A 21111-nucleotide genomic window follows, 5' to 3' on the forward strand; every position below is an offset into this window, starting at 1 on the left:
GAGAAATAAGGCTCTGAAGGAGAGCCTTATTTGTGTTTGTGTAATATTTCTAACTGTCCAAGTTGGAGCAGCATGAATCTGTTTAAAGTGGAAATGCACCTCTGAGACAAGTTTGTATTTATTGGATTTCTCTCTTACTCTTTGAAACTACCCACCAAAGTGTTCATCACAAAATTAATTGGTTTTCATTTACACTAAATAAGAAATTGCAAGCTTCAATTTGTGCTAATTTTAAAATGAACATTATGCAAGTATGCACAGATGTTCACAATAAATTGATTAAATTATGTGTACTATCAGAGTCCAATGATCAAGAAATGTAACTTAAATATGACTTAAATACTTGGGTGAACAACTTAGCCTCCCATTTGAATGGAATACTGAGGGAGTACAATACTGTAAAAAGTGTTAACTTTCCAGTTTATCACAGAAGCACATCAAGTTAAGTTTATTGTTGTTTAATTATAAACATGTATATAATGTATATAACCATATCGTGTATATAGAATTGAGACAAAGTATCTTTGAACCAGGGTGTAAAGCACAGTAGTACACAAAACACACGGTAACTTGTGAAGGTAAGGATAAAATCTACAGATAAATCACACATAAGTAACAAGGTAAAGTGCATTAATATTGAATATTGTAATGTCCAGAACAGTGATACTTTGGGTACGATACAGCAGAGAGTCAGAAGTCTAATGGCCTAGAGGAAGAAACAGTTCCTCATCCTGACCGTACTTGTTTTTATGCATCATAGTTCTCCTGCCTGATAGTAGAAAGTCAAAGAGGATGCTAGATGGATGGGTTGTATCCTTGATACTGCTAAGGTCTCTATGTATGCAGCTCTATTGATAAGTGCCCCCGATGGATGGTAGGGAGACCCCTATGACTCTCTTAGCTGTTCTCACACTTTCGTAGGGACTTCCAGTCCGATGCTCAGCTACTCCCATACCAGATTGAGATGCAGTATGTCAGGATGCTCTCAATGGTGGTCCTGTAAAATTCAGTCAAGATCGGTGGCAGGGGTGGGGTGGGGGGAGCCTTGCTTGCCTTGATCACATTGACCTCGAAGTGCAGGCGCTGCTGTGCCTACTTATTCAGGGAGACAGTATTAAGAGACCAGGTGAAATCATCTGGGATATGAACTCCTAGGAATTTGATGCACGTAATTCTCTCTACAGAGAAGCCATGTATTCGCAGAGGTGGATGGTTTGTCTGCTCCTTCCTGAAGTCCACAATGATTTCCTTTGTCTTCTCCACATTTAGGCTTAGGTTGTTCTTCTCACACCAATCCACCAGCTGCTCCACTTCCTCTCTATACTCCGTCTTGTCATTGTTTTTGATAAAGCCAACCGCTGTTGTGTAATCCTCAAACCTGATGACACAGTTTGTGCTGGATCCTGCAACGTGGTCATGTGTCAACTGTGTGAATAACAATGGGCTGAGCACACAGCCTTGGGGAATGCCAGTGCTCAGTGTGGTGAACTACGTGTGCCTGTCTGGACATGCCCTTGCTGACTGCTCCTGTGGCTGCTCCCACAGACCCCTGTATAAAGGCGATCTGAAGCCTATGCTCTCTCTCAGTCTCAGGACGTAGTATGATGGTCACTCACTCCTGGTTCCTTCTTCCAGTCAATAAAAGCTGATATCTCGCCTTACGTCTCAGTGTGAGTTATTGATGGTGCATCACTCAGTGTGATGGGATTAGAGATGTTGCTGCCCACACGGACTGACTGAGGCCTTACTGTTAAGAAGTCCAGTATCTAATTGCAGAGGGAGTGCTGATACCCTGCGAGGACAGTTTCTCCCCTAATTTCTGGCTTAGAGTAGTGTTGAACACCAAACTGAAGGTCTATAAACAGCAGTCTGGCATATGAGACCCCATTTTCCTGGTAGGACAGGGCAGAGAATGTTGCTTGCATCGTCAGTGGATCGATTTGAGCAATAAGCAAAATGGACAGAGTCCAATGTAGTTGGGAGAAAGGCTTTAATGTGCTCCATTTCCAGCTACTCAAAGTATTTCATAATGGTTGATGTTAATGCCACCAGATAATAGTCATTTAAGCAGTTACTGTCACCATTTTTGGCACTGAAATGATGGTTGCTGCTTTGAAAACTGAGGGCGCAATGGATTGTATTCCAGGGAGATGTTGAATATAAACAAGGGAAAATCTGCAGACACTGGAAATCCAAACAAAACACACAAAATGCTGGAGGAACTCCAGCAGTTGAGGGAGCTTCTACGGCAAAGAGTGAACAGTCAATGTTTCAAGCCAAGACCCTTCATCAGGATTGAAATGTCAACTGTTTACTCTTTTTCCATTGATTCTGCCTGGCCTACTAAGTTCCTCCAGCATTTTGTGTGTGTTGCCTCCAACCATTTATGTCGTTTCGTTTGTGAATATTTTCCTAGTGGGAATAGTTCTTTCTTGCCTTTTCTATCCAGACTTAATGATTTTAAATGCTCCAGCAGGCCTCACAATTTCCTCTCTTCCACAGAGATCTCCTATCTTTTCCAGGCTACACATAGAACTCATCTATTGTCCCTAGAAGCATCTTAATAAATATGTTCTGTCCCCTCCCAAAATCTAAAATGTGACCAAAACTGGATGAAATTAGGGTTTTTCTGTGGGTGTACCTCTATTTATAAAGCCCACAGTATTCTTGATAATATCCGGTCCTCTATGCTTTTTTAAACCACTTTCTCAATCTACTCGCCACTTTCAATGAAGTGGTGGTAACAGGTATTCTCAAAACATTTAAAAAGTGAATGGATGAGCACTTGATCATCAAAAAATATAAAGCTATGGATCAAATGCTGATCAACAGGATTAGTACAGATGGTACATGATAGAGATGGTACATTTAAAACTCTAAGGAATTAGATATTGTTTGTATATGTATGAAAATTGGCAACAATGCCAACACCACCATCCAATCTTCTTATTTTCCACTCTCCCAACTCTCTGTAAGTAACTGTGTCCTTGAAAACTGATGTGGTCCTGTCAAAAGAGGAATGTACTGTGCTGGAACCAGATAGCTTGTCCACTTCAATGCTTTCAATATCTCCTAGCCTTTCTTTCTCATATTTTAAATGTCCTTGTTTTTTTTTGGTAGATTATTTGAGCATTACTGTGGTTCATCCTGGCAGCAGCAATGTAAGTACAGTTCCTTCATGTTTAAGATGCACAAGTTTTCCAGGTCTGTGATATGGAATTATTTTGGGCCCATTATTTTTCACTCAGCAGTAGAAATTCAGAGAGAAATAGATAAGGAAATGTTTAAATCTTTAGGGGGTGAGAGATAAGAAGTTAGGTAGGTGGATTTAAATTCACGGAAGTAAGAGGAAAAAAATTCAAGTAAGGACTTTACGTTAAATTCAGGTCAGTTTCTATGTCCCCTGTACTGTGGTTTCTCATCACTGAGAATTGCCTTTTCTTTTTTTTCTTTTCATAATCAGAATCAGACAACACTGTATAATAGGACATTTGTTGTTTTGCAGCAACAGTACAGTGCAAAGACTTAAAATCTACAAATTACAAAACTAAATATATAGTACAAAATGAAGGAATAATGAGGTAGTATTCATGGGTTCATGAAGCATTTAGGAATCTGGTGCTGAAGGGGAAGAAGCTGTTGCTAAGTATGGGTCTTCACGCTCCTGTACTTCCTTGCTAATTGTAATAAGGAGAAGAGGGCAAGTCTTACATGTTGAGGTCCTAGATCTTTTTTAATGATGGATACTGCCTTCTTGAGGTACCACTTCTTAAAGAAATCCTTGTAGGTAGGGAAGGTTGTGCCCTTGATTGAGCTGGCTGATTCAATAACCAAAGCCTCTTGTGATTGTGCTCATTGGGGACTCCTTATTAAGCTGTGATGTATCCAGAATGTTCTGCAACTAAATGTCTATGGAAATTTGCAAGAATCTTTGGTGACATATCAAATTTCCTCAAATTCCTAACAAAATAAAGCAGCTGGTGTGCCTCCTTTGCGATGGCATCAATATGTTGGTCCCAGGATAGATCTTTTGAGATGACGATGCTAGGAACTTGAAGCTGTCCACTCTTTCCACCGTTGACTCCTCAGTGAGGACCACAACAATGTTGTCATTGGCAAATTTATAGATGTTGTTTGATTTGTGCTTAGCCACCCAGTCATGACTGTAGAGAGAGTAGAGCAGTTGTTGAAGCATACATCCTTGAGGCACACTGTATTGATAGTCATTGAAGAAAAGATGTTAAGACCATAAGATATAGGATCAGAATTAGGCCCTTTGGCTCGTTGAGCCTGTTCCACCATTTCATCATGGTTGATCCATTTGACTCTCTGCCCCAATCTCCTGCCTTCTGCCCATAACCCTTCATGTCCTGACTAATTGAGAATCTATCAACCTCTGCCTTAAATATACACAATGACTTGCCTCCACAGACAACTATCTGAAAGCCATAATGTTATTTTATCATGGTTACATTTATGACAATGAATATAAGTACATTTTGTATATGAAATGGAAACTTGCTGTAACGGTGCTAGAAAATAAAACTTCAGAAGCATATTTCCTTTAATTTCATTTGAGTCCTTGAAACTTTACATCCTTTTTCTTTCTCAGATTGAATCTTGTCGTTATAGTTTGTCTCATTTCAAAAAGTGGAGACTTTGCTTTCCTCCAAATAAACCTATTCCAGGAATTATTTCTACCGTGTGGGACAATCAGCGAAACACTATCATTGTACTGTCAGTCCAGGTATTAACTGTCAAAAGATTATAAAGTCAATACCGTAGTATTATTTGGTCATCATTCTGAGTGCCTATGTAGGCTACGAGGATCACATTACCATGAGGCCATAGAAGCAGAACTAAGCCACTCAGCCTTTTGAGTCTCCTCTGCCTTTCCATTTTGGCTGATTTATTATCCCTCTCAATCTATTCTCTTGCTTCCTGTCCATAAACTTTGATGCCCTTACTAATCAAATATCTATCTACCTCTATTTTAAATATACCCAATGACTTGGTCTCCACAGCTGTTTGTGGCAATGGATTCCACAGATTCACAATCCTCTAGCTATAGAAATTCATCCTCATCACTGTTCTAAAGGGACACCTTTCCATTCTAAGGTTGTGCCCTCTGGTCTTAGAGTCACCCACCATAGGAAACATCCTCTCCACATCCACTCTATCTAGGCCTTTCAATATCCAATAGAGTTCAATGAAATCACCCCTCATTCTTCTGAACTCCAGTGAGGCCCGGAGCCATCAAACACTCCTCATGCATTAACCCTTTTATCCTGGGATCATTCTCATGAACCTCCTTCCTTCGATAAGGGGCCCAAAACTGCTCACAATACTCCATGTGCGGTCTGACCAGCGCCTTATAGAATCAGCATTACATCCTTGCTTTTATACTCCCATCCTCTCAAAATAAATGCTGATGTTGTATTTGCCTTCCTTACCACTGACTCAATCTGCAAGTTAACCTTTAGGGAATCTTGTACAAGGGCTTCCAAGATCCTTTGCACCTCTAATTTCTGAATTTTCTCCCCTTTAGAAAATAGTCTATCCCTTTATTCCTACTACCAAAGTGCATGACCAAACACTTCCCTACACTGTATTCCATCTCCAGCTTCTTTAAACATTCTCCTATTCTATCTAAGTCCTTTTGCAGACACCCTCTTTCCTCAACCCTACATGTCCCTCCACTTACTTTATATTGTCTACAAACTTGGCCATGAAGCCATCAATTCCATTTGCATTTTTTTGATGTTCATTTACTGAATGCTGGAACTTATTTTTTTCACCTTTTAAATTTAATTGTTCAGCTTCATTTGTTTGAAATAAAAGTAGATGTATATGAAATGAACTTTTTATTATGTAAACAAGATCAAATTCATTTATTTTTCTTCCCAGACTACTGTTACAATTACAGTGTGGAAATTGGATAATGACTTAAATATCATTGTCAAAAAACCGTTCCAGGAATTTCATTTCCCAGACACATCATTTTCTCCAAACGGATTGTTTTTGTATGCAAACCTGTATTATCTGTATGCATATGGATCCCAGGTGAAGAGCATATATTTTTTATTGCTGTCCAGGATTGTGATTGGTGAATGCATTCATAGTTTGTGTTAGGTAGAGTGAATTTTATTGTATGAACATGGATCTATAGAAGTCTATAGAAGTTTGTCAAATTTTTAGATGTCATACTGAATCTTCACAAGCTCCTAAGAAAGTAGAGGCGCTGCTGTGCTATGTTCATAATTGCACTTAAATGCTGAACCCAGGACAGGTCCTCCAAAATAATAATACCGAGGAATTTAAAGTTGCCAAACTTCACCTCTGATCTTTTGATGAGTACTGGCTCATGGACCTCTGGTTTCAGACACAGACCCCACTAGTGGAACACTACTAGTCACTGGAAGCCAACCAGAAAAGGCTCTCTTTATTCCCACTCTGCTTTCTGCCAATCAGCTAATGCTCTATTGGAGCTAGTATCTTTCCTGTAGTACCATGGGCTCTTAACTTGTTAAGCAGCCTCATGTATGGCACCTTTTGAAAAGCCAAGTACGCAATATGTACCAACTCTCTTTTGTCTATTCTGCTTGTTATTTCTTCAAAGAATTCCAACAGATTCGTTAGGCAAGATATTTTTCTTAAGGAAACCATGCTGACTAAGGCCTATTTAATCATATGACTTCAAGTACTCTGAAACTACATCCTTGACAGTTGACTGTAACATCTTCCCAGTCACTGAGGTCAGACTCACTGGCCTATAAATTCCTGTCTTCTGCCTCTCTTCTTTCTTGAAGAGTGGAGTGACATTTGCAATTTTTCAGTCCTTTGGAACTATGCCAGAATCTACTGATTCTTGAAAAATTGTTATTAATGCCTCCACAATCTTTTCAGCCACCTCTTTCAGAATCCTGGGGACCATTTGGTCCAGGTGATGTATCTACCTTCAGAGCTTTCAGTTTCCCAAGCACCTTCCCCTTAGTAATAGTAACTTAACCCCCTTCTGTACACCAATACTATTGAACTTCCAGCATACTAGAGTCTTCCACATTGAAGACTGATGCAAAATACTTATTCAATTCATCTGCCATTTCCTTGTCACCTATTACTACCTGTCCAGCATCATTTTCCAGTGGTCTGGTATCTATTCTCGCCTTTCTTTTACACTTCATATATCTGAAGAATCTTTTTGTATCCTCTTTAATATTGTTGGCTAGCTTACGTTCATATTCCATCTTTTCATTCTTTATGACTTTTTTAGTTGCCTGTTTTTGGTTTTTAAAAACGTCCCAATCCTCTAACTTCCCATTAATTTTTGCTTTATTGTATGTGATGCACCATCAATAACTCTCGGAGAAGTGAGGCGAGATATAGGCTTTTATTGTCTGGAAAAAAGAACATGCAGCAAGTGACCACCACACAACATCTTGGAGACTGAGGCTGGGGCTGTGCCTCCAGTCGCCTTTATACTGGGGTCCGTGGGAGGAGCCACAGTCTGTGGGAGGAGCCACAGGAGCAGTCAGCGGGGGGGGGGGGGCGTGTCCAGACAGGTATATGTAGTTCACCACAATATGCTTTCTCTTTGGATTGTAATGTTGGCTTCTCCTGTCAGCTACAATTGCATCATACTGCCTTTGGAAGACTACTTCTTCTTTGGGATATATTTATCCTGTACCTTCTGAAATGCTCCCAGAAATTCCAGACATTGCTGCTCTGCCATCATCCCTTCTAGTGTTCCCTTCCAATCAGTTTTGGCCAGCTTCTTGCTCATACCTCTGTAATTCCCTTTACTCTGCTGTCCAGGATGCTGTCCAAGTTGCATGCCATCTTGGACAATGTCTCCCATCCACTCCATAATGTACTGGTTAGGCACAGGAGTAATTCAACCAGAGACTCATTCCACCAAGATGCAACACTGAGCGTCATAGGAAGCCATTCCTGTGTGTGGCCATCAAACTCTACAACTCCTCCCTTGGAGTGTCAGACACCCTGACCCAATAGGCTGGTCCTGGACTAATTTCCACTTGGTATAATTTACTTATTATTATTTAATTATTTATGGTTTTATATTGCTATATTTCTGCACTATTCTTGGTTGGTGCGACTCTAACGAAACCCAATTTCCCTCGGGATCAATAAAGTATGTCTGTCTGTAATACTAATACATCTGACTTCAGCTTCTCCTATGCCTTTTTTTAAATTCACCCTTTCTAATGAGGCTCTTTCACTGATTGGGCACAGATCAACTCCAAAAACTGCTGTGAAATATTGCCTTTTTTTAAACTTCAGCCACAGACCTAAATGAAACATCTGTCTTCTTCACATGCTGATTGGAAGTAGTCCAACTCTGAAAACTGGCGCGAAGCACTGCCTTTTAAAAACTTACGTTGCAGACCTAAATGTAATCTCTGCTTCTTGTGCTCCTGCTGACTGATTGGACACAATCCAACTCCCATTTACCTGCTTCCTGCAACCTAGGGGTGACTCCCTCCCTGTAGCCCTAGGATCAAGATCTTTGAGTTTATTAGTTAGTTTTTGAGTTTATTTAGTTTTGAAGGGATGATGGTATAATGCCAAGGCAGTAAAATAAACTAAGACTTAGAGGGGCAAGGAGCTAATAAATTACTGAAAATCTCCAGGGAAAAGAATTCCCAGAGAAGTCTGAGATGGGTAATAACTCACAGGAGGTTAAAAAAACATACAAACTTGTTCCAGAATAGTTTTTCCTAAAGTAGAAGTAAGAGAAGCAGCATCTATAATCCTCTTTTAAACCAGCATAAAGCAGTTAGAATAAGACCAAGGTAACACTAGGACAGAATAAGCAATATTGTTTGAATGTTGAATACAGTGAGCACCACGTCCCATTTCCTCAATCACTTATAGACCAGTCATCCAAAAGTAAAAAATGGGAACAGAGTATAAGGATACTTGGTTGGCTTCAAGCACCTGCTTCTCTATCAATAGTGATCACAGTATTTGCTAGAGATCATTATAATATTAAGGTACTTATAATATTAAGTCATAATAATATCATTTGTATGACTTACAAACTTATAATCAAAGAGCTCCCATGTTATTAAATTCAAAGTCTGATGTATCTGCATATGTTCATTCCTAATAGCTGTCACAATGTGGAGGGGCAAGGGTGCTGGAGGAGGACCCAAATGCAAGACACAAACATGTTTAGTAAAGTTAACTAAATAGAGTTTTTTACAATTTACAAGGAGAGCTGTGACACAATGATAGAATAGAGAGAAATCAAGGAGAGCAAAGAGGAAGTGAGGATAGGCATAAAGATAGATAGATACTTTATTCATCCCCAGGGGGAAATTCAACATTTTTCCAGTGTCCCATACACTTATTGTAGCAAAACTAATTACATACAGTATTTAACTCAGTATAAATATGATATGCATCTAAAATCACCCTCCTGAGGACCTGAGGACGAGGACTCAGGCCCAGGACGAGGACTCAGGCCCAGGACTAGGCTGGGACTCAGGGTCTGGGGCTAGGACTCGGAGCTCGGAGATCAGAGCAAGGACCCGGAGCATGAGCCTTGGAGCTTGGACTTGATACGTTGAACACCCAAGCCAGGACTTGGTATGTGGAACACCAGAGCCAGCATTTGATACTTGGAACACCAGGACATAGAACACTGAGCTGGGACTCCTCCTTAGACACAGGGCATGGAGCTGGAACTCTTCTTCTTCATGGGACAGACTCTGACACAGGACATGAAACACTGCGCCAGGAATCCTCCTGAGACACAGGACGGAGTCGGGACTCTTTTTGACACAGGGTCAGGACCCTTCTAGGGTACAGGGCCGGGACTCCTTTTAGACATAGGACATGGATACGGAGACCACACAACGACAGTCCATTCGAGCAGCAGCAAACAGCCTGCCTACTGAGCTGGATAGGAGACAACAAAACAACGGACAGTACTATAACTGGGCCCAAGTTTGCTCCAAGCAGCAGGAGCTCTCGACTCACCCTGGTGGGTTAACCTTGCCCAGACCTGCTCTGGCAAGGTAAGGTAGATTGCAGGCACTTGCTTCGGGAGGAGACTTGGCTTGCTCCGGCAAGAAACTTAGTTGCCTCCTGCTAGATGACTTGGGTTCGCACTGGCTTCGGTGACTTCGTTAACTCTCCATAATGCTCTCACCCCGAACGACTGAAGCCGGAGACTTATAAACTGCCAGTTTGGTCAAGAGTAAGTTGCCTTTAATCACCAAGCCCGAGGGACACGGGAAAATAGGAATTAAAGGGAAATGAGTCAGTGGTCCGGATTGTAACACAACTAGGTAAATTTAAAGGGAACCCAATCCAGACCATGACTCTAGCAGCAGAACTAGTTTCCTTTTTTCCTCTTTTATCAGCCTCGTGCTTTTGATGATATTGGATGATAGTGTGGCAAACTGGATCTGCAAATTTTGGTGTGAAACCAAGATTAGGGACATAGTTGACAGCAGGGAAGGCTATCAAAGCTTACAGTGAGATCTGGACCAGCTGGAACAATGGGGTATAGAAAAGCAAATGGAATTTAATGGAGACAAGTGTAGGGCATTGCCCTTTCAGAGGACAAACCAGGGTAGGACTTACGCTGTGAACAGTAGGGCACTGAGTGTAGGAGGACAGGAATCTGAGAATACAGATGCATAATTCCTTGAAAATTGCATCACAGGTAAATAGGGGCATTAAGAGAGCTTTTGGCACATTGGCCTTAAGAAATCTAAAGTATTGAGCATAGGAGTAGGGGTGTTATGTTGAAGGTGTAAAAGAAGTTTGGAATTTGGAATATTGTGTGGAGTTCTGATCACCTATTTACAGGAATCAGATCAATAAGTTTGAAAGAGTACATAGAAAATTTGCAATGACTTGAGAACCTGAGCTTTAAGAAAATGTTATTTGGTTAGGAGCTTATTCCCTGGAGTGCAGGAGAATGAGGGAAGATTTGATAGAAACATAGAAAATAGGTGCAGGAGTAGGCCATTCAACCCTTCGAGCCTGCACCACCATTCAGTATGATCATGGCTGATCATCCAACTCAGAACCCTGTACCTGCTTTCTCTCCATACCCCCGATCCCTTTAGCCACAAGGGCCATATCTAACTTCCTCTTAAATATAGCCAATGAACCGGCCTCAACTGTTTCCTGTGGCAGAAAATTCCACAGATTCACCACTCTCTGTGGTGGTAGAGAGGTAGAGGTATAGAGGTAATATAAAATTGATAGAGGTATATAAAATTATGAGGAGTATAGAGATAATATATGCAAGTATGCTTTTTCCATTGAGGTTGAGTGAGACTAGAACTAGACGTCAAGGGTTAAGGGTAAAAAGTGAAATATTTCAGGAGAACGTGATGCAGCACTTATTCATTCAGAAGGTGGTGAGAGTGTGGAACAAGCTGCTAACAGAAATGGTGGATGCAGGCTAGATTTCAAAACCTAAGAGAAATTTGGATAAGTACATGGGTGGGAGTGGAATGCAGGGCTCCGGTCTGGGAGCAGGTCAATGGGACTAGGCAGAATCATAGTTCAGCATAGACTAGATGGGCCATAGGGCCTGTTTCTCTGCTGTAGTGTAGAGTTTCTATGACACTCAAAACAATAGCATGAAGGTATTGATACCATATCAAATTATTTCCATGCGTTTTGCAACATAGACAAAATTGACTTGTCTTCTGTATATGTAGCCTTGTTTCCAATGATGAATGTTCGATATGGCAGAAAGCAGCCAAGTTATTTAATATGGAATAACTATAGGCATGCTGTGTTGGTGCCGAAATCATAGTGACGCTTCTGGGCTGCCCCAGCACATCCTTGGATGTGTTGGCTGTTGATGCCAATTACGCATTTCATTGTACGTTTTGATGTTACAATGTTCATCTGACAAATGAAGCTAATCTAATCACTATTAGAGAAATTGTGTTCAGTTAAAATAATGTATTACAGTAGTTAATGTATTTTATTATTCTACTTATTAAATCAAAAATAACATAGACTTCATCTGAGCGATATGTCTTAATCTATATTGCTGCTTATCATTGAGCCCTATTTGCTTTGTACACTCAGTGGCCACTCTGTTAGGTATACCTGTACATCTGCTCTTTCATGCAAATATCTAATCAGACAATTATGTGGCATCAACTCAATGTATAAAAGCATGCAGACATGGTCAAGAGATTCAGTTGTTGTTCAGACCAAATATCAGAATGGGGAAGAAATGTGATCAAGGTGATTGACAGTGGAATGATTGTTGGTGCCAGATGGTGTGGTTTGAGTACCTCAGAAACTGCTGATCTCCTGAGATTTTTCAAGCACAAGAGTCTCTAGAATTTACACAGAAAGGTACAAAATAAAACAAACAAAAAATTCCCCTTGTTAATGAGACAAGTCTGAGGAGAATGACCAAACTAGCTCAAGCTGCCAGGAAGATGATCGTAACTTAAATAACCATATGTTACAGCAGTGGTATGTAGAAGAGAATCTCTGAATGCACAACATGTTGAACCTTGAAGTGGATGGACTACAGCATCAGAAGACCATGAACGTACACTTAGTGGCCACTTTATTAGGTACATGGTGTACCTAATAAAGTGGCCACTGAGTGTATATCTCAGTAAGTAGATTTGGAAGTACTACTGTCATCATTATCAGGAAATACTTGTATATCTCTATATTATATTAATGGAAATGAGACCTCTTGTTTCTGCTAATAGAAATGTCTTAAATATGTGTCATTTCCATTAGTTCCAGGTGTTCATAGGATTAAAAGAAAAACAGATTTGGCACTAAACTGACAACGTTATTAAAAAGGGTATGATATTAGCTAATGGTAGCCACCATAGTGAGCTTACTTCAAGATAACACATTGGTTCTGAATTCATGCACCAAGCCCTCCGAGTTCTGGGAAAGTACAGTATAGTACAACAAATATTTTCAGAAGTAATTCTGCAGTTTTCCTTTTTCAGGTTTGGTATTCAAAGGATGGTGGAAATTCATTTGATGTATTAATCAAATTGAAAAATGAATATGTCATCAAGGCAGTTGCATGTCCTTATTCCTATACAGTGATTTTCATAACTTCCGCCAACAATATCTATTATACTAAGCCAGGTAAGCTTACACCTAGAATTTGCTGTTACTTTCATATGCAATATGTATATTGTGGGAAATACTTCCAGGGAAGATAGGACCTGTACTAAGGAGATGGTTTCCACCTGTACTGGAGGGAGACTAATATCCTTATGGGACAGTTTGCAGGTGCTGCACAGAGTGGCGGTGATTTAAACTAGAGTTTCTGGGGTATGGGAACCCCTGTCAGAGAAGATAATGGAGTGGTTGTGGGAAAAGATATTGTTAAGCCTACATAGAAAGTCCTGAATTGAAAGGTTGAGCATGATGGGACTAATGTTCTGAGTTGCATATATTTCAATCCAAGGAGTATTGTAGGAAAGGCAGATGAGCTCAGACCATGGATCAGCACGTAGAATTATAACCTTGTAGCCATTAGTTAGACTTGGTTGCAGGAGGGTTAGGATTGGCAACTCAATGTTCCAGGATTCCATAAGACATAGGAGTAAAATTAGGCCATTTTGCCCATCACATCTGCTCCACCATTCAATCATGGCTGATCCTTTATTTTCCCTCCTCAACCCCACTCCCTGGCCTTCTCCCCATAACCTTTGATGCCGTGTCCAGTCAAGAACCTATCAAGTACTGCTTTAAATACACCCAATGACATGGCCTCCACAGCTGCTTGTAGTAACAAATTCCACAAATTCACCAACCTCTGGCTAAAGAAATTCCACAACATCTGTTTTAAGTGGATGTTTCCCTATCGTGAGGCTGTGCCCTCTTGTCCTAGACTCCCCCACCATTGGAAACATTCTAAACATCTAGTCTATCTAGGCCTTTCAACATTTGAAAAGTTTCAATGAGATCCCCCATCATCCTTCTAAATTTCAGTGAGTACAGACCCAGAGCTATTAAATGTTCCTTGTGTGATAACTCTTTAATTCCCAGAATCATCCTTGTGAACTTCCTGTGAAACCTCTTCAATGCCAGCATATCTGGAGTCCAGAACTGTTCACAATATTTAGGTTGAGGCCTCACCAATGCCTTATAAAGCCTCAGCATCACATCCCTGTTCTTGTATTCTAGACCTCTTGAAATGAATGCTAATATTGCATTTGCCTTCCTCACCACCAACTCTGTCTACAAATTAACCTTTAGGATGTTCTGCACAAGGACTCACAAGTCTCTTTACATCTCAGATTTTTGGATTTTCTCTCCATTTAGAAAATAGTCTGCACATGTATATGTACTGCCAAAGTGCATGACCAAGCATTTTCTAATTTTGTATTTTGTTTGCCGCTTTCTTGCCCATTCTCCTAATCTATCTAAGTCCTTCTGCAGCTCACCTGTTTCCTCAACACTACCTGCCCCTCCACCAATCTTCATACCTTCTGCAAACTTGGTAACAAAGCCATTTATTCCATCATCTAAATCATTAAAATACAGCATAAAAAGAAGTGGCCCTAACACCTGCGGAACACCACTAGCCACTGGCAGCCAACCATAGTAGGATCCTTTTATTCCCACTCGCTGCCACTTACCAATCAGCCTCATGTGGCACCTTCTTAAAGACCTTCTGAAAGTCCAAATATAAAACATCCATTGCATCTCCTTTATCTATCCTACTTGTAATCTCCTCAAAGAATCCCATCAGGTTCATAAGGCAAGATTTTCCCTTAAGGAAACCATGCTGACTTAGTCCTATCTTCTCCTGTGTCACCAAATACTCCATAACCTCATCCTTAATAATTGAATCCAGCATCTTCCCAACTACTGAGCTAGACTGACTGGTCTATAATTTCCTTCCTGCTGCCTTCCCCCTTTCTTACAGAGTGAAGCAAAATTTGCAATTTTCCTTTCCTCTGGCACCATGCCACAGTCCTGGGATTTTTGAAAGATTATTGCCAATCTCTCCACAATCTCTACTGTTACCTCTCTCAGAACCCTAATGTGCAGTTCATCTAGTCCAGGTGACTTATGTACCATTAGTTTTAGCTTTTTGAGCATCTTCTTTTTTGCAAAAGTAACTGCACTCACTTCTCTCCTCTCTTACCCTTCAACGTCTGTCACACTGCTAGTGTCTTCTACCATGAAGATTGATGCAAAATACTCATTTAGTTCAACTGCCATCTCCTTGTTCCCCAATATTATTTCTCCAGCCTCGTTTTCTAGTGGTCCTATATCCACTCATCTCTCTTTTATTTTTTATGTACTTGAAAAAGCTTTTACTATCCACTTTGATATTGTTTGCTAGCTTGCTTTCACATTTCATCTTTTCCCTCCTTAATGATCCTTTTACTTGCTCTCTGTAGGTTTTTAAAAGCTTTCCAATCTTCTGTCTTATCACTAATCTTTGCATTGTTGTATGCCTTCTGTTTTGCTTTTACATTAGCTTTGACCTCCCTTGTCAGCCACGGTTGTACTATTTTGTTATTTAAGTATGTCTTTGTTTTTGTAATGCATCTATCCTGCATCATCCTTAATTTCCTCGGAAACACTTATAATACAGGAGTCACATCCGTACAGAATACTGTAGGAAAGAAGTTGCCTTTCCTCAACTGTTAGCCAATTGTGAAAGATACTGTTGATAATTTGGTTCTTAGAATAATCAGGTCAATTCCTAAACCCAAGAAAAGCTGTTTATTTTAGTGACATCTGAATCTGATGGACTGCTGTGTGCTCAAATGTTTTTTGCATTCTTGGTAAGACCCCAGTGCTGCTCCCCCATTTTGAGTAGTCAAGTGCCAGAGATTCCCATGAGGAGGATTTGACAACATCCTTTTATCTTCCACTCTGTCCACATGATGATATTTTGTATGACAGAATTTGGAGTATATCTGTTTGGAAATTTAGTTTCAGTGATGTGGAGTTGAGTGAGTGTAAATAAGGCCTCTAGATTGAGAACATTGGTCAGAAGGAGGACTTTGGTCTGATTATGCTACAGTAGATATGTAGGCCGACCTGGTGGCACAGTGACATCAGCGCTTGACTCCGGAATGGAGGTTCCCGAGTTTGAATCCAGTCAATTCCCGAGTATGCTTTCCATCTGTGCCGGGTTGAGTGTTGAACTCGCAACTCAACCTCGTAAAATAAAGAAAAATACTGCGAAATGTCTGTGTGAGGAGTGGCACGCCACAATCTCTACTTGTAAGGCATGAAAATGCCCGATGGTGGCCTCTCAGGCTTGAGTCGACGTCATCATCATCAGATATGTAGGATTTTGCAGTGGTAATGTTAGTGATCTCCTTGCAGTGCTTTGGGGGTGTATTTTGGTCTCTGAAGCATGCAAGAGAGTGATGATCAAGAAAATGAATCTCAAGTTAGTCTTTGGTAACAGATACATTACTGTGCAAAAGTCATGTGAAAAAAATCTGTGAAGCAAAAATACTTTCAAAATAATGAGAAGTTTCTAAATATCAAAACTTACTAGAAAGAGCAGTAAATAATCAAAAAGACTAAATCAAATTAGTATTTGGTCTGGCCACCTTTTGCCTTTAAAATTGCATCAGTTCTCTTAGATATGCTGTCTTGCAGTTTTATAAGAAAATCAGCTGGTAGGTTGTTCCAAATATCTTGGAGGATTTCCATGGTTCTGAAGACTTTGGCTGTCTCACCTACTTCTGTTTTACCAGGTAATCCCAGGCAGCCTTGAAGATGTTGAGATTAGAGATCTGTGGAGGCCATGCCATCTGAAACTGTATAAGCAAATCTAGGGTGCTTAAAACTTTTGCAGAATATGTATATACTTTGATTATAAATGTACTTTGAGCTGTGAAGAGGCCATAAATTGTCTGCTGTGTCTGAGCACTTGATTGCCAGATCGACGACTTTAAAGCTAAACAATTACATTGGAGATGATAGGGAAATTAGTTACTAATTAACAATTAGTAGTTAAACAATAATTAGTCATTAAGTAGGTAAATTTTAGTGAATGGTCCACATTTCCCAAGTCATCTGTATTGTCAGGGGAACAACCTGTGTAGTCGGATCAGATTGATAGAGGACTTCTGTTTTGGAGAGAAGTGTAAAGTTATTTCACATTTTAGTGAATAATCCGATGATGATTTGGAGCTTGGCCTCTAACCAAGCACTAAAGCATTGTCTGTGTATTACACTTTGACAACTGAAATTGGAATGGCCTTGGTTCTGGAGGTAACAGCGGCTGAACAATTTTTCATGTGTTGATTAGCTCTATCCCAGCAGGAAACTGCATCATTATCCCGCGACTCTTAAACTCTATCCCTCGACTTATGAAAGTTAACACTCCATAAGCTTTCTTAACTACCTTATCTACCTGTGAGGCAACTTTCAGGTATCTGTGGACATGTACCCCCAGATCCCTCTCCTCCTCCACACTTCCAAGTATCCTGCCATTTACTTTGTACTCTGCCTTGGAGTTTGTCCTTGCAAATTGTACCACCTCACACTTCTCTGGGTTGAAATCCATCTGCCATTTCTCAACCCACTTCTGCATCCTATCAATGTCTCTCTGCAATCTTGGACAATCCTCAACAGTATCTACAACACCACCAACCTTTGTGTCATCTGCAAACTTGCCAACCCACCTTTCTACCCCCACATCCAGGGCATTAATAAAAATCACGAAAAGTAGAGATCCCAGAACAGATCCTTGTGGGACACCACCAGGCCCTCCAATCCGAATGTACTCCCTCCAACACGACCCTCTGCTTTCTGCAGGCAAGCCAATTCTGAATCCACCTGGCTAAAATTCCCTGGATCCCATGCCTTCTGACTTTCTGAATAAGCCTACCATGTGGAACTTGTCAAATCCCTTACTAAAATCCAAGTGGATCACATCCACTGCACTACCCTCATCTATATGCCTGGTCACCTCCTCAAAGAAATCTATCAGGCTTGTTAGACACGATCTGCCCTTCACAAAGCCATGCTGACTGTCCCTGATCAGACCTTGATTCTCTAAATGCCCATAGATTCTATCTCTAAGAATCTTTTCCAACAGCTTTCCCACCACAGACATAAGGCTCACTGGTCTATAATTACCCAAATTATCCCTACTACCTCTTTTGAACAAGGGGACAACATTCGCTTCCCTCCAATCCTCCGGTACCATTCCTGTGGACAATGAGGACATAAAGATCCTAGCCGGAGGCTCAGTAATCTCTTCCCTCGCCTCGTGGAGCAGCCTGGGGAATATTCCATAAGGACCCAGGGACTTATCCATCCTAATGTATTTTAACAACTCCAACACCTCTTCTCCCTTAATATGAACATGCTCCAGAACATCAACCTCACTCATATTGTCCTCACCATCATCAAGTTCCCTCTCATTGATGAATACCAAAGAGAAGTATTCAATGAGGACCTCACTCACTTCCACAACCTCCAGGCACATCTTCCCACCTTTATCTCTAATCGGTCTTATCTTCACTCCTGTCAACCTTTTATTCTTCACGTAATTGAAGAATGCCTTGGGGTTTTCCTTTACCCTACTTGCCAAGGCCTTCTCGTGCCCCCTTCTTGCTCTCCTCAGCCCCTTCTTAAGCTCTTTTCTTGCTACCCTATATTCCTCAATAGACCCACCTGATACTTGCTTCCTAAACCTCACGTATGCTGCCTTCTTCTGTCTGACTAGATTCTCCACCTCACTTATCACCCATAGTTCCTTCACCCTACCATTCTTTATCTTCCCCACCAGGACAAATTTACCCCTAACATCCTGCAAGAGATCCCTAAACATCGACCACATGTCCATAGTATATTTTCCTGCAAAAACATCATCCCAATTCACACCCGCAAGTCTTATAGCCTCATAATTTGCCCTTCCCCAATTAAAAATTTTCCTGTCCTCTCTGATTCTATCCTTTTCCATGATAATGCTAAAGGTCAGGGAGCGGTGATCACTGTCTCCCAGATGCTCACCCACTGACAGATCTGTGACCTGACCTGGTTCGTTACCTAATACTAGATCTAGTATGGCAATCCCCCTAGTCGGCCTGTCAACATACTGTGACAGGAATCCATCCTGGACACACTTAACAAACTCTGTTCCATCTAAGAATTGGTTTAACTCATTAGCCCATTCACAGCTGCTTTCCAAGGCTCTACAGCTAGGCTGATTGAAGCCAATGATGTTCTTCATGCCTCTCCACACCTCCCGTGTGCTACTCTACCCAAGCTTGTTCTCCAGCTCTCTTCTGTATTCCTCTTTAGCTACCTTGATCTTCTCCTTTCACGCTCTCTTTTTGTGGTTGAGAAGACCCTTTAGATCACTGATGACGCATGGTTTGTTGTTAGGGAAGCAGTTGTTGATGGCATTACAGGGTCCACACAGAAGCTGATGTAGCCAGTGTTGCCATCAGTGTTAATGTCCTCCCCATGTGGTTCACAAAGCACATTCCACCTGATAAACCTGATTCTAATACTTTTTCTCAGGCATTTAAGGTAAAGGGGGCAAGTTTTTTAAGCAGGTGGTGGTAGGTGCCTGGAACTGGTGGAAGCAGATGTAACACCCTGCTAATGTAATGGTCTTTCTATAGCAGCATTGTTTTGGTTATGGGTAGAGATAACAGGTGCTTTGGAAAGTGAATCATCCAATGAGGGGACTGTTTTCCGGCTGTGTGCCTGACACTGAGATGATCTGAGTCTTTTGTTCGGTGGAAGATGGAGAGAGAAGATGCCAGTAAGGAGAGGTCATTGACACCAGAAAGGAGTGGACTTGTATTGGGGCTGGGAGTCGAAGCCTGGGAAAATTGATGGAGGACCAGTGGAAGGGAAACAGTGAGCTCTAACTTGTGCACATTAGACTGTTTTATTAAAATGGCCCCTTTTTTTTACTTTACTAATCCGTTAGTCAAATGTAGAAATATAAAGGTGAATCATTTAATTGAACATGGTGTACTGTCTGTTATTTCATGCTACTGATTTGTAACAGGGTAACACATCATACAGCATCCACACAAACAGGAGGTTTTGCTCTTCAATCTCATATGTTTGGTGGGGCCAGAGACGGTCTTCCCTAGACTTACACAGCTGACAGAACCTGAGGGTTATACAGATATGTTAATGGAATTTAAGAAGCTTTCAGATAGCCACACGAATATGCAGGGACTGGAGGGATATAAATCATTTGCAGGCAGAAGAGATTTAGTTTAATTAGGCATTGGTTAGGCAAGGGTCAAAGACTAGTTGCTGTAGAAGTACTGTTCTAGGCTCATTGCTGTATGTTCCCTGGAATGCAATTGAAAAATCAAAGGGATCTTGCAGTAGTTTTCTAATGGTCTGGCATTTTTTAATTTATTGAGATATAGGCCCTTTGGGCCCTTTGAGCTGCATTGACCAGCAATCCCCTAATTTAATCCTAGCCTAATCATGGGACAATTTACAATGACCAATTAACCTACCAAATGGTATGACTTTGATCTGTGGGAGGAAACCAGAGCACCCAGAAGAAACCCAACCGAACGTACAAACTCCTTGCAGGCAGCATTGGAACAGAACCCAGGTCACTGGTACTGTAAAGTGTTGTGCTACACTACCGTGCCATGAAACTCTGTGAGCTATGGATATACAATTGTTAATTTTTTTCTTCCTCTCACTGTTGGTTGATATCGGAGTTTCAGGGAATATCATTCATTTTTTAATAGTATAGGAACGATAAGGCCCATGTGTATTTCACTTCAGTCTCAAAATATCAAAATACCACCATTTTTTAAAGGCTCTATCCATGTAACATTGTAGCAGTATGGCATTTTTTCAAAACCTTAACTGTGTCCCCTCTCTCAGCTCAAGCTGATATATTTCTGGATTTATTTTCTTCCAAAGGCTTGTCCAAATATGCCTTATTTAACTATTGGGATAGACGGACAATGGCTTTCTCCTGTGATCATTGTGGTAATATAATAAGAATATTCTCAAATGAAAGTACTCCAACTGGCTTGAGTGTGGAATTTATTGATCACAAGTCATTAATTGCGGTGAGTTTTCAATTGTGTTTTTTAAAATTTTGATAACAAAAGATCAGTATGGTAGTTTTATGTA

The 21111-nt window shown here is 40.7% G+C and overlaps 1 protein-coding gene across 1 annotated transcript in view; it reads left to right on the top strand.

Annotated features, from left to right (window-relative positions):
- LOC132404108 (cation channel sperm-associated auxiliary subunit beta-like) overlaps window positions 1–21111 on the top strand; it is a 116701-nt gene that overhangs the window by 59087 nt on the left and 36503 nt on the right. Inside the window, exons 4-5 of the mRNA XM_059988156.1 lie at window positions 12987–13131; window positions 20896–21047. Of these exons, the coding sequence (XP_059844139.1) occupies window positions 12987–13131; window positions 20896–21047 (297 nt within the window). The remainder of the gene's footprint in view (window positions 1–12986; window positions 13132–20895; window positions 21048–21111) is intronic.

The sequence above is a fragment of the Hypanus sabinus genome, chromosome 2, assembly GCF_030144855.1.
Source record: "Hypanus sabinus isolate sHypSab1 chromosome 2, sHypSab1.hap1, whole genome shotgun sequence".
NCBI classification, from domain to species: Eukaryota; Metazoa; Chordata; class Chondrichthyes; order Myliobatiformes; family Dasyatidae; genus Hypanus; species Hypanus sabinus.